Below are 13,035 nucleotides of genomic sequence, written 5' to 3' on the forward strand. Positions count from 1 at the left end.
ATTTTATCGTTCTTGTTATTTTTGCTTGTCTTGAGCTCATTTGGGCCTATTTTGTATCAATTTATCTAATCAAATAAGAAACTTCAAGCTCCATTAAAATCTATCAAAATAAATTTTAAGTATTTTCATTTCGATGTAAAAACATATATATATTACATAACATAAAATATAAGGTTAATAAACATTTGTCTACAATAGCTTTATAATTTACATGTAGAAATTTAAAGTAACAATCCAAGTGATTTGTTGTCTACAATAGCTAAATATGTTAATGTGTTTGCATCATTCATCAAAATACAAGTATATACAAATTAAAAGTAACAATTTGTATAATATCTTGGACCAAAATGATGTTCAATAAAAATATTAGTATTACATAGTGTAATTCAATTCACAAGTACAAAAAATCTAAAATAAATATTATAGTACAACTTATGATTAATTATTTTTCCTTACAAGGAAGAAAAGGAAAAAATATATACTAACATTAGAAAAAAATACAATCCTATACAGACCAAAAAAAAAATCTAAATTCCTTAACAATTAAACAAAGACAGTACCGTCCATGACTTGTTTGGTATCAGGTATAAGGAATAATTAATTTTAAAAATTAATTTTAGAATGAATTTATTTCATGTTTAATTGAAATAAAATCATAAAATCAGTTATCTTGAGATTATAACTTTACTTTTATCCTACGCTAAGAATAAAATAACAATTTTAAATTAATTAATTTCAAAATAACTTATTCCACGATCAAATAAGCGGTTAAGGTTGTCTATTTCTTTGGTTTATTATTCTTCACAATCATCACAGAACAATTAGCATGGTGGGAACAATAATCACTTACACTGCCCAATACAGCCCTGCATCATTTTGAAAATAAAATAAAATAAAACATCCAATAAATATTTTTCAATAAAAATAAAATAGTAATATAAAAACCAGAGTTTATGTGCTATGCTATATTATTCGAACTCCTCAAAAATACTATCGCGTTAATTTTTATTTTTAAAGCATTCAAAATGCACTCTTCGGTATATTTTGAAGTATTGCTGCGTCAAATTCTTCAAAAATATACTTCTCCAAATCCAATACGCACCTTTAGTTTTTTTTGAATAATTCCAGTATTAATCCTATACATCGCCAATATATATAAACATAACTTAATCTACACCATCATTTTAAGTTAACAACATGTAATTTACTCATCATATCAAGTGTTCCGATATGATAACTTATAAATAGAACAATAACTTATTAGAACTGGTTAAATCGTATATATTGACAGTGTGAAAAATATTATATTATCGATATATACGAGTTATATATACATATATATACCTTTTGAAAGCTCCATAACCATGGCTGCCCATGACCAAAAGAGTGGCATGTTGTTTTTCAACAGCATCAACAATAATATTCCTAGCATCACCTTCATATACTTCATATGATACATTTGATACACCTTTACTCTTGCATAATTCTTTTGCTTTTTCAATAACTTTATCTACTGCCCTTTTAATGTCTGTTTCTATGAGTGTAAGCACATCAATTCTTCCTGCACAACAACATTAATCAATAATATAATCTATCAAGTATTTATTGTATTTGTTATATGAATCAAACAATAATAACATATTTTGTGTTATTTTGTAAGTGAAGGTCCGTTGAAAATAATTTCGTTTCAACACAAAGACAAAAAAGGAAGAACTCTATATTTTCATTGGACCCATCCAACCCATTTAATGCAGAAGTAAGTCTGTTTATCACCTTTTGATTTAATATAAAAGACGAATCTATAAATGACTCTGTATTTCCATTGAGTATGAATATTTTCAACTCAAATTATGTACACATACACAAAAAAAGAAAAAAAATTATATAGAATATCCCTCTAAGTTTTAACATATTAAATTTAAATTCTGAATATTTTCAACTCAAATTATGTACACATACACAAAAAAAGAAAAAAAATTATATAGAATATCCCTCTAAGTTTTAACATATTGAATTTAAATTTTGAATTCGTTTTATACCTGGTCCAGACATTCCTACCGAACAAGTAGCATATGCATTACTTTTTGCATGAATAATTACAAGCTTAAATTGAGAAGTTGATGGAGAACCAAAATAATGATCAAGTGTCCATTCAAGAGCATAGAAACTATGATCACTATCATCAATTGCAAAAATTAACACTGATTTTTCACTCATATTTTTTTTTTCTTAATCTTCTATCTTTTTATTGCTTAACAATACAAAAGCTTTAATTTATTTATCGATCTATAAAACATTTACAATGTAATCAAATTAGTGGAGTTAATTATGGATCTAAATTATAACTTGTGGACATTGGTAGGTAGTTAATAAGTTTAAAGGTCTTAAAAAACCGACCAAGTAGAGAGATGATATCCACAAAGGATAGTTTTCCCAACCTCTATTCTTTCATTGAGAGGTATGTATATTATATATTTTTTGGATATGTAATTTGAAATTCTTAAGTAATATATTATTTAATAAATGTAAAAATTTCAGAATTTTTGGAAATAAATTAAAACTTTCCCATCTTTTACAATATGTCTTACCAGATGAGCATATCATAGTTTATAAACAAGATATTGAAATATCTTAAGGCGTCGTATTAATAAATCATATATATTCATGTTATTTTTATGAATAAATATATGTGATTATATGTTATTCCAATATTTTTAAATACACATAATTTATTAGTGTTTATATTTATTAGTTTAAAGGGTCTGATATACCCCTCAACTTTGTCATTTGGAGCTGATATACCCCTCGTTATAAAAGTGGCTCATATATGCCCTTATCGTTACACAAATGGCTCACATATACCCCTGCCGTTACAAAATGGCTCACATATACCCTTCATTTAACGGAAGTTAAAAAATTAGTTTTAAATTTATATTTATTACTTCTAAATTTTTTTTAAAAATTATTTAGGGGTATATATGATTCTTCTATCAAAGTTTAAGGTATATTTTAATTTTTTTCATACATAAATTATTTTTTTACTTCTTTTATTATAATTATTTGAATTTCTTATTTTTACTTTGTTGTTTTCTTTCATTCCTTAGTTTAAAGAATAAAAAATTAAACTATTTTTTTGTGTGTATTGTAATTTAATTTCGTATTCGAAGAAAAAATTTGGTCATCTACAATAAGTTTTACAAGAATATTAGTGAAACATAAATAAATTTGATTATCAAAATAATAATTATAAATTAGTCATTGAAACAAAAAAAAAGTCAAAAAAAAAATATGTTTGACATAGATTAAATTTACTCATATGGGATTATATTTTTTAGAAAAAAATAATAAAAATTTAGATTAAAATTATTTTTTTTTCATTTCCGTTAGAGGAAAAGGGTATATGTGAGCCATTTGTTTACAAGTAGGGGTATATATGAGTCACTTTCATAACAAGGGGTATATCAGCTCTAAATGATAAAGTTGAGGGGTATATCAGACCCTTTTATCAAACATTCGTGAAAAACAAAAACATCTTCTATTCTTATAAGATTTTTAAAGAACATGCATTTTTAGTTTACTTTAAGTTTCAAATTTGGACAAAGAAAACGCCCATTTGATTCAATTCATGATTAGTCTAACGAGGTGGCAATTTCAGCTATATAAGTAAATGAATTCATTTTTTCCATATTAACTTACATAATCCATTTCAATGGACATAACTTTCTAACTTGTCAGGAAATAATTCAACTCTGAGAAGTGACACACGCGTAGACATCAATATTTACATAGAAAAATTATATGTAAATGAATTTATTTTCCCATATAAACTTACATAATTTATATCAATGGACACTAACTTCTAGCCAGTCGAAAGATACTTCAACTCTAAGAAGTGACACACGCATAAACATCGATATTTCTTTTGAAATCAACATAAAAAACTATATGATTAATTCATGTTTATCGAAAAAAAAGTCAAAAGTTAATTCAACTCTGAGAAATTACACAGCTTAGACATCATATTTTCTTTGAAACCAATATAAAAAACTATATGATTAATTCATATTCATCGAAAAAATTTTCACCACTATTAATAAAAATATATCAAAAACTCCAAAAGAAAGAAGAAGAAAAGCCCTTCCCCCCAAATCAGAAGATTTCACTCAATTTTTGTTCAAACTCTACATTAGCGGTGTTTTGATGATTTCTGAGCAAATTGAAGAATTTCTTCAATGGGAGCGTTAACGAGCAACAGGAAGCGAGGTAATGATTTCTTCTCTTCGAACAGCAAAACCCCACTTTCAAATTTGTCGAAAAAGCTCAAACTTTCAGTCCTGAATCCGCCATTAGCAAGTAAATCAACTGTAGAAAGGTTTTTCAAGTACCCAGATCCGATAAACCCAATTGGAAGAGAGGTTCATGCTCCTTGTAGGAAATTGAGATTTGGGTCGAAGCAAACGAAGTCGAACATTTTGAATTATAAGGGCGTTTTGGAATATTCAGGTTCTGAAATGGGTAATTGTCTATCGAGAAAGCATGAGGAAACTAAAAGAAGTGATTTTTATGGTTTGAGGAAAGATATTGAAGTGATAGATATTGATGGTGATGATGCTAAAGAGGGGGGTTCTGAGGATTCGAGTATTGAGGAAGTGGTAGCTTGGGGTTGTAAAAAAAGTGATTTAGATATTGCTGCTGCTGCTAATGATTTGGAGGATTCGAGTATCGAGGAATTGGAAAGACGGGGTTGTGAAAAAAGTGATCTTTTGGGTCAGGAGGTTGATGATGATGTGAAGATTTTGGATGGTTATGACGGTAAGGATTCATCCGTGTTAACTACGGGTTTGGATGATGAAAATTTGAAGGAAGAGAGTGTGGTAAAGATGATAGACTCATTAGCTATGAACCCCAAGTCAGATTCCTACTTCTATGTCCCTTTGTATAGGAAACTTCTTGGTTCAGTCGGGAAAATAAGTGATAAGCTGAAACGATTACAGTTCCAGATAGAATTGAATGAGAAGAGTCTCGAAACGAATAGGTTATTGCGGCCTCAAAAGAAAGAAGAACAGGTTAAAGAGGTAGCGTGATATAATCTGCTTTATGGTGTGAATTCACATGTGTTCATAGTTTAATTTCGTCATTTTGGTGTTTATTAACTTGCAGGATGCGATTTCAGAACCATTTGTGCCTCTAACTGAAGAGGAACATGATGAGGTTACTTGTGCTTTATCTAAATCCAATCGGTATGATTTGTACACCATTTTATTTTGTACTAGGTTTAATTTGCAATCTCTTCATATGTTGTATCTGTCTAATTGTGTTTAGGAGAAAGGTTTTGGTAACCCATAAAAGCTCCAATATTGATATTACTGGAGAAATATTGCAATGTTTGAGACCTGGGGCATGGTTGAATGACGAGGTGATACTTTACGCTCATTTTCCTATTCAGGGACAGGAGAGTTTACGATTTAGAGAAGCTGAATATGGAAAAGAAGAAAAAATAAAATTAATTTTGATGTCATGGATGGATTGTTTTTTGGCAGGTTATCAATGTATATCTTGAACTGTTAAGGGAGAGAGAGAAAAGGGAGCCACAGAAGTTTTTGAAATGTCATTTCTTTAACACATTCTTTTACAAGAAGGTCAGTTCGTTGAGTTTCAGCTCAAAATTTAAGTTCTACAACTATTGTCAGCTGATACAGAGGCTTGGTCTATGATAGTTATCTGAAAGTGAAAGTGTGGCCTGTTGATTTATGTCTGTTGTCTACTTTTCAATGTCCAAGACAATACTGTAGTTCATCAATAAGAAAAATAAGTTCATCATATAAGAAAAGTTTTTTAGTTATGTATATAAATAGAAGATGTTTTGTCTGAAGTGTGGAAACATCAGATTGTATGTGTATATACATAGATATAAGTTACTATCCATAGATGTATTTTCTTTCTTTATAACAGACACTACACAGACTCCTGTGCCACTCTTCAAGTACCTATGGTTGGAAATGGTCTTCAATGATTTCTGCAGTTGATTTAGATTCTGTATGGAATGTGATGACTAGTGCTTGCAATGAAATGCCATCTCAGTCTGTATATTTGCCTAAACATGTCACACCCTATTTCCCTAGACCTGATATATTCACAAAATATTTTATTTGTATACTGCTTCTGCTTCTTAGTCCATACTCTACAATGGATGAACTATGGTTATTATTGACACCATTTGGTTTCTCTCTCGTGGTTAATATCACGTTTATTAAAAATATCTGATTTTGTTCACATTGTAAGTTGCAATGTCAATTACTGATTTTTATCACCTTACTGAAACTATGTGTGAGAATTTAATTGAAGATCTGCCTTTTCGTGGAAATATTACTGCATTTGCAGTTGACAAGTGGCACGGGAGGCTATAACTATCAATCTGTGAGAAGATGGACATCCCAAAGAAAGCTGGGTTACTCCCTCCTTGAGTGCGATAAAGTAAAAGTTCTTTGATTTGTTTCCCTGTTCCTACTTTGTTTTGCTCTCTGCTGTGTACTAATTTGATTCTCCTAATTTACTTAGATATTTGTCCCTATCCACAAAGAAATACATTGGTGTTTAGCTGTTATCAATAAAAAGGATCAGAAGTTCCAATATCTTGATTCACTCAGAGGAAAGGATAGAAATGTGCTGAAAGTGCTGGTAAGTTTGGTATCTGTTCAAAGGAAAACTTGTTGAGACATGTTACCTTGTCTTTTCATAATTTTATTTGTGACTGGGAAAAGGGTGTAGAGGAAAGATCATGTTTCTGGATTTTTTGCTCTAGCTTGATGGATGTTACAATTTGCTGATATCGATGTGCAGGCTACTTACTTTGTTGATGAGGTAAAGGACAAGAGTGGGAAATACATTGATGTTAGTTCATGGATGGAAGAGTTTGTTGAGGACCTTCCAGAGCAAAAGAATGGGTGTGTTGACACTTTGGTCTTATGATTCTTCCCAAACATATTTGTGACTCTGATATTATTACTGCTATTTTCTGTTCACCTCTTCAGTTGATTGAGTTTTATTGGAGATTGTTCTGTAGTTCTTATAGAAACTTAGAACGAGAAGTAGGCATTTTCTATAGGTTGACCTTAGTTTTGCACTTCCCCTGCCATATGTGAGTTGTTATGTACTTCGCTTTGACCTGCCAAACCATGCTGCAACATTGGCTTTCATTTGGTTGCTATATGGAGTGTCTCTCTACAAGGCACGATTAGTTGACATTCTGCTGATATCGTGGGAAATCTTGGCCTGTTTAAGCATAGCAATGTTCGGCCTCATATTAGTAAAGATGCTCGTCCTAATCCATTTAATTCGACGTTATTTTGTGTGGACTTGAGCCTAATTCTTAACTTATAATTACTACATGCTCTGCTAGATATGACAAATAGTAGTCGAAAAGTATGAAGATTTTTTGCTTCTCCTGATATAATTCCTTGAAGCCTCATTTGACAGTGGATGAGAAATTCCGTATCCTACTGGCGTAGAATTACTTAAATGCCATTGGGTGCTACAACATGCTTTGTTCTTTTATTTAGAATTTCTTTCCAACTTATAGTTGGTTAGTTTGCAGAGAAACTTCTTGGTCTTGGACAAATTGTTTTCAGAAGAATGAAATGTTATTTATGTATGCTAAGCCCACACAGAATTACAGTTACTTCAATCAAAGTTAGAATGCATAAATGTTTTCTGTAAATGTTCCAACATTCCGCAGTCGGATATATACATAGGCTATATCCAAGTTTGTTATCTGATTAGTTATTGCTATGTGAAGGTGTTCTCCTTATTTGAAAAAAAAGAGTTATTCTTGTTATTACAGCAAATTGTATTGTGTTTCTTGTGCTTTCCTTGTGAATCTGATTTTAGAGATACTTGCTTCTGTCCTATATTACAGTAAATTTTCCTTTTATGCAAGAAAATTGATTAACTTCAGATCTATCTTCTGTTGGTTTTTGTGTGTTATCATTTGATCAGACTGGGAACTTTCGTTGTAAACAGGTATGACTGCGGTGTGTTTATGATAAAAAATGCAGATTTCTACAGCAGAGATATAGGACTCTGTTTTAATCAGGTAAGCTATAAGCTGCATCATTTTCTGACACTTATTTACCCTCGAAACACATCACACATACCAACTCTGAATGAGAAGACAAAGAAACATTGAGTTTTGAGAAAAAATGTAAGAGGCAACTTTCAATTTTGCTGCGGCAGTCCAGCTTGAGATAGGACCATTCGAAATCTCATGATACTCTCGACTCTTTTTCATCTTTTAGTGCAGTCTGTTCCGGAAAATAGAAGTTTTTTCTGCAAAAATGTCATGACGTGTTCAAGATTCAAAGTTCCAAAAGTCGTTTTTCTTTTTTGAAATCCATGCCTATTCAAACACCTTCATATAAAACGAAAAGGAGTGAAGTAGTTTTTTGCACCATTTTACTTGGAAAACTCTCAACTTAGCTCATAACTCAATTATTTCTGCAAAAGTCATGCTAATGTGAAGTCTATGTGTTGTTTCCTTTTTATCTGTAGGGAGACATGCCATATTTTAGGATGAGGACTGCCAAGGAGCTCTTAAGGTTGAAAGCAGATTAAACTAAGTTGCGTTGACTCTTCACTTTTGATGCTGCAGCCGTGTCAGATTCTCCAAAATACATTAAGTTTCGACAAAGGAAAAGTTATATAGATCAATAGTTAGTCAACGCGAAGCCAACTATTTCGTGAAGACGTTTATAGTATGATTTTGTCAGTATATGATGTAACTAGAAAAACTTGATTTTGTACGTTAGAGTTTGGAACTGCTTCTTTAGCATGATGTCATTAATCTTGTAGAGCATTCAAATTTCACTCGGTTTGGATGAATTCTTGAGTTTTAAACATGCGTGATTCTTTCTCCTTTTGTAAATAGTCTTTATGGGTCTATTAACTCCTAAGTGAAACATGTACAATCTTACGCAAATTCATGTTATTTACTTTCAAGTTTCACAATTTCATGTATTTTTTTCGTATAAATTTTAAATATTTAAATTTTTTATTTCAAATATCGAATTGATGTAATCTAATTTAACTTTGAAAATTAGTCAAATTGACTTTCGAAAAGCGCAATGCGACAATCAGAAGTGGATTGAAAGAGTATTTCTTACCAAATGAGCATAACACAACTCATTGTTTAATACTACACATGTATTAGACTTACTTTTTTTTTTCCGCTACTACTTTTTCTTCTTGATTATCAATTTTCAATAATCCTCTTATCTTCTCACGTTGAATGGTGCAATTTTCCAAATTCGATTTCCGATTGTGAGCTTCCATCTTTGTAAGATGGTTCTTAAATAACATTAAGATATGACACCGTACATTCAAATTTTAATTCTGAACTTGATTTCTACCTTAAAGTGATGAATATCTTTTCACATCATAACTTTTCAAATTCTTCCATTATGAGATTTATGATTACGATTAGAAGCTATATGATTTCTATATTAAAGTGATGAATAACTTTCTATATTATAACTTATCAAATTCTTCCATTATGAAATTTATGATTACGATTAAAAGCAATATCAATATATTCATTTATTAATTTAGTAGAGGAGCGAAATGGTAATTCAACTTTGCAGTTTGGATCTTCTCACTTACAATAATATATGATGATATGATAACAGAAAATTATGAGAGAAGCCATTCATTGTTTTTTTTTCTTCTATTTTGTTAAAAAAAAAACTGCACAATGATTCTTCACCTGATTCATTGTCTGCAAGAATCACAAGGGGACATTTGATGTAGTAAGACTTACGATTTCATGTCTAACGCGGTACCCTCTTTCTACTCAGTATTTCCTGCTCTTTCAATCGATGTTGGAACCTTGCAAGACGAGCCTGAAGGCTGACCAGACTTGCTGCTTTGCGCGATAGCACAAAGCTTAGCTGTGTCACATAATTGTCAATGCGACTTCCAGGTTGATCAACTTCTGCTAGCAGTTTCATTTCCTGAGAGCAAAAGAACATATGTTACACAGGCATAGTAACAAGTTCACGACATGCAGCTATCGTCACCACAAGAAAATGGAAAAGACATTGGGATTTCGCTTACTTCACGAACAATCTCCATTGTATCTTCGATTTCTTTCCTATGGGCAGCTATAAGGGCCTCTTCTTCCTGTATGCAGCAAGAGGACGATAACACATCATTGGAGAAGTTCAAAACCGAGTTCAAAGAGAAAAAATGAGATGCAATAAAGACTAACCTCAAGTATTTCATTGATATTTTCGTCACGTGGAGGTGATGAAACTTCATTTTGTCTTGATCCAACACTTTTTGTGGGGGTACTTGTAGATTGTTGTCTATAACTTGTAGAAGATGAATCAACGCTTGCAACATCTTTTCTTGACCAATTTCCTGGCCGTTCTGGCTTTTCAGATTTCTCATCCCTGTATGCTTTTCTTCGAGGTGGAGACACCTTCGGCACCTTGTCCACTACATCAGCTGAACTTTGCAAATTGGTTGTCGAGTACAGTTTCTGACCAGCTGGAATGCTGTACGCATTCTTCACCTCAACCATGTCCCTCTCCATACCACCAGAATTTGCCCCACTTTCCTCCCAGCTGTTGGCGATAAGACTTGAACCTAACCTAGAGGGTTGTTTATCAAAATCACTAGAGGGAATGTAAGATATGCTTTCTTTCTCCATAGCCTTTCTGCTTGTGTCCATTACTTTAGATTCTTGAGGTTGCTCATAAGCATCTCCTGCTCCAGCAGGAACAGCCAAAGTTGGCGCTGAAGACGGTATTAAACTTGCACTCTGATCTTTCTTTGTGTTTCCACTTTTCGATAGACTTTTCACCCTGTTTATCACATTTTAGCTTAACCCATGCTTGATAGGAAACAATAAAATCAACCCACGCTTAAAGAAAAAATTTACCTGTCAGCATATCTCAATGTATTAATTGTATGTTCACATGATCCTGCATTAGGAGAGATGCAGGAAATCATAACGGTTCTTGAGTTGCCAACAAAGGAATCACGAAGCACCTCAGTAAGTTTGCTCCCACGGAATGGAATATGAATCTGGTCATTGTCGAGAGCGCGGATACACTCTTTAAGAGCTAACAAACTCTTATTAATTTCTGCTCCTTCAATCCTGAAAAGGAAACCAATATATAGATTTCAAATATGTTACTTGAACAAATTAGCAGCAAGGCCCATAAAGTATGAAATGGAGGGGGTAGGGATGGAGAGAAAAAGAAAATCAGGCATTATAAGGAGGTAAATTCTGAGAAGCACACAATCTTCTAAGTGCTGAATAATCATGTAAACTACAGTTTCAGACTGGCCAAAGTGGAAACTCGAAGATTTCCAGCAGCAGATACTAAGGTACTTGACAATGCCAAGCTTTTTATTTCCAGCGTTTGGAAGATCAAACCTTTGAGCAAAAAATTCAGAACAATAACATCTAACATACAAACTATCTTCATGACCTCATACTTTTAGTCCTCATAGAATAAGATCGGGAAACATCCGAGCTGTTCCCAGCCAGAACTCTACGAGGATCTATGTAAAAAATGGCTCAGTGAAATGACTTTTAAAACAGATGCACAACATCTAAGGAAAAAGAAATTCAAAGGGAAAAAGAGAAGCAATCTCAGAAGAGGGAAGCATAACGAACTGCAGCAAGAAGTGTGCTATGAGAACTTACCTTGTTTGTCGGTCATTATCAGTTGTGTCTGCACCTCTCTCGCTACCAGCAAGGTCAATAAAAGAAATCTTTCCAACAACTTTCCCACCCTTAGACTCATTAACATCATTGTTTCTTCTAGATTCCTTAACCTCATTAGGTTTCTTGACAACAAGCTGCAATATCGCATGTGATCTTGATGATTCCTCATTTGCACCAGTTGATCCAGTACTTCTTGCAGCATTTCCCCTTTCAATATACTCTTTAACAATCTGCACATCTGAAACTTCAAATTCCTGGAGCCCAACAATACACACCTGCTGCCGCCCATCTTCCCTCATACAGAGTTTCCTGCATATAATATGGACTAGCTGGTAAGAAACATAGATGAAGCATCATATTCATGAGCGAAAACTTAAGCAGTTTTTACAATGATTTCAATCATCTTTTAAATGGACAACACGCTCCCAAGTCCCAACCACTGTATTGACTTAGACACATTGTCATCTAACCATTTAGGACACTACAAGCTTTCAATGTCTACCTTTAAGTTTTGAAGTTCCTCTATTTTTGCGAGAAATTATTGATAGGAGTACCATTACTCTCCTCACATCATAGACTAGTTTATGGGACCCCATACCAGGTTCCAGGCTATGCAAGTTTCCGATTTGTATATTGCAAATTATGGGATCCAATGCCAGGTTCAAGGCTACACAAATATCCAATGTGTGTCATGCATCACCTAATGTTATTTGAGCATGTGCAATATCCCATAAAGAAGGTACAAAGAAATTCCCAAAGCATTATAAGGATACCAACCTCCGATCACCAAGAAGATCAAACAGTTTTCCACCATATATTTCAAAAAAGCTGAGCCACAACTTGAACTTCTGATTACGATAAATTGGCTGATGCAACAACCTAACAAGATCTTCTGCTGCTCTAAGAGGCAATGGTTGCATTGTGTGTGTCTTACCGCTCCCTAAATCATCAGAGAGAAAACAGAAAACGAAAATACAACAAAATAACCAATTATAAAGCAGCTGAAGCAAGGTTAACATTGCGAAAAATGACTAGTTTAGTTTCAAACATGAAATTACTGATACTCAACTTGAGAAGCTCAACTATCTCTGCCAAAAGAGCATATGAATTTCTTCTACTATACCATCAGCAGATATGCATGAATATACTAGCTACTGACAGGGAGAATTATCAAAAGGAGGACCAAAACACTTGAAATTATACGAACATGTAGAGAGCAAGAAATTTTTATTTTTCTGATTAAGATAAGACATTTATAAAGTCATACCAAGAGAGTACTAGCACATTGTGTGTGGGTGAAGTGG

The 13,035-nt window shown here is 32.7% G+C and overlaps 3 protein-coding genes across 6 annotated transcripts in view; 1 reads left to right on the forward strand and 2 right to left on the reverse strand.

Moving 5' to 3' along the window:
* Window positions 1-471: 471 nt before the first annotated feature.
* Window positions 472-2,273, reverse strand: LOC107006984 (universal stress protein A-like protein). Its single transcript, XM_015205472.2, has 3 exons — window positions 2,040-2,273; window positions 1,345-1,561; window positions 472-866 (listed from the first exon to the last, which is right to left on the reverse strand). The coding sequence occupies exons 1-3, from the start codon at window positions 2,215-2,217 to the stop codon at window positions 779-781; spliced, it is 483 nt and encodes a 160-aa protein (XP_015060958.1). The 5' UTR covers window positions 2,218-2,273; the 3' UTR covers window positions 472-778.
* Window positions 2,274-4,086: 1,813 nt separating this feature from the next.
* Window positions 4,087-8,974, forward strand: LOC107005305 (ubiquitin-like-specific protease ESD4). Its single transcript, XM_015203865.2, has 9 exons — window positions 4,087-5,075; window positions 5,161-5,240; window positions 5,323-5,416; window positions 5,541-5,639; window positions 6,382-6,474; window positions 6,559-6,678; window positions 6,841-6,944; window positions 8,020-8,092; window positions 8,548-8,974. Exons 1-9 carry the CDS (start codon window positions 4,233-4,235, stop codon window positions 8,608-8,610), a joined length of 1,569 nt encoding a protein of 522 aa, XP_015059351.1. The 5' UTR covers window positions 4,087-4,232; the 3' UTR covers window positions 8,611-8,974.
* A 599-nt stretch (window positions 8,975-9,573) lies between these two features.
* The window catches only part of LOC107007635 (kinesin-like protein KIN-13A), an 8,319-nt gene continuing 4,857 nt past the window's right edge, over window positions 9,574-13,035 (reverse strand). For all 4 annotated transcript variants that reach the window (XM_015206328.2, XM_015206325.2, XM_015206327.2 and 1 more), the window contains 6 exons: window positions 12,509-12,671; window positions 11,711-12,040; window positions 10,937-11,155; window positions 10,262-10,859; window positions 10,108-10,173; window positions 9,574-10,004 (listed from right to left, as the gene is read on the reverse strand). In XM_015206328.2, coding sequence (XP_015061814.1) covers window positions 9,822-10,004; window positions 10,108-10,173; window positions 10,262-10,859; window positions 10,937-11,155; window positions 11,711-12,040; window positions 12,509-12,671 — 1,559 coding nt within the window. In that variant the 3' untranslated portion in view covers window positions 9,574-9,821. The remainder of the gene's footprint in view (window positions 10,005-10,107; window positions 10,174-10,261; window positions 10,860-10,936; window positions 11,156-11,710; window positions 12,041-12,508; window positions 12,672-13,035) is intronic.

This window comes from Solanum pennellii, chromosome 12 (assembly GCF_001406875.1).
Source record: "Solanum pennellii chromosome 12, SPENNV200".
NCBI lineage: Eukaryota > Viridiplantae > Streptophyta > Magnoliopsida > Solanales > Solanaceae > Solanum > Solanum pennellii.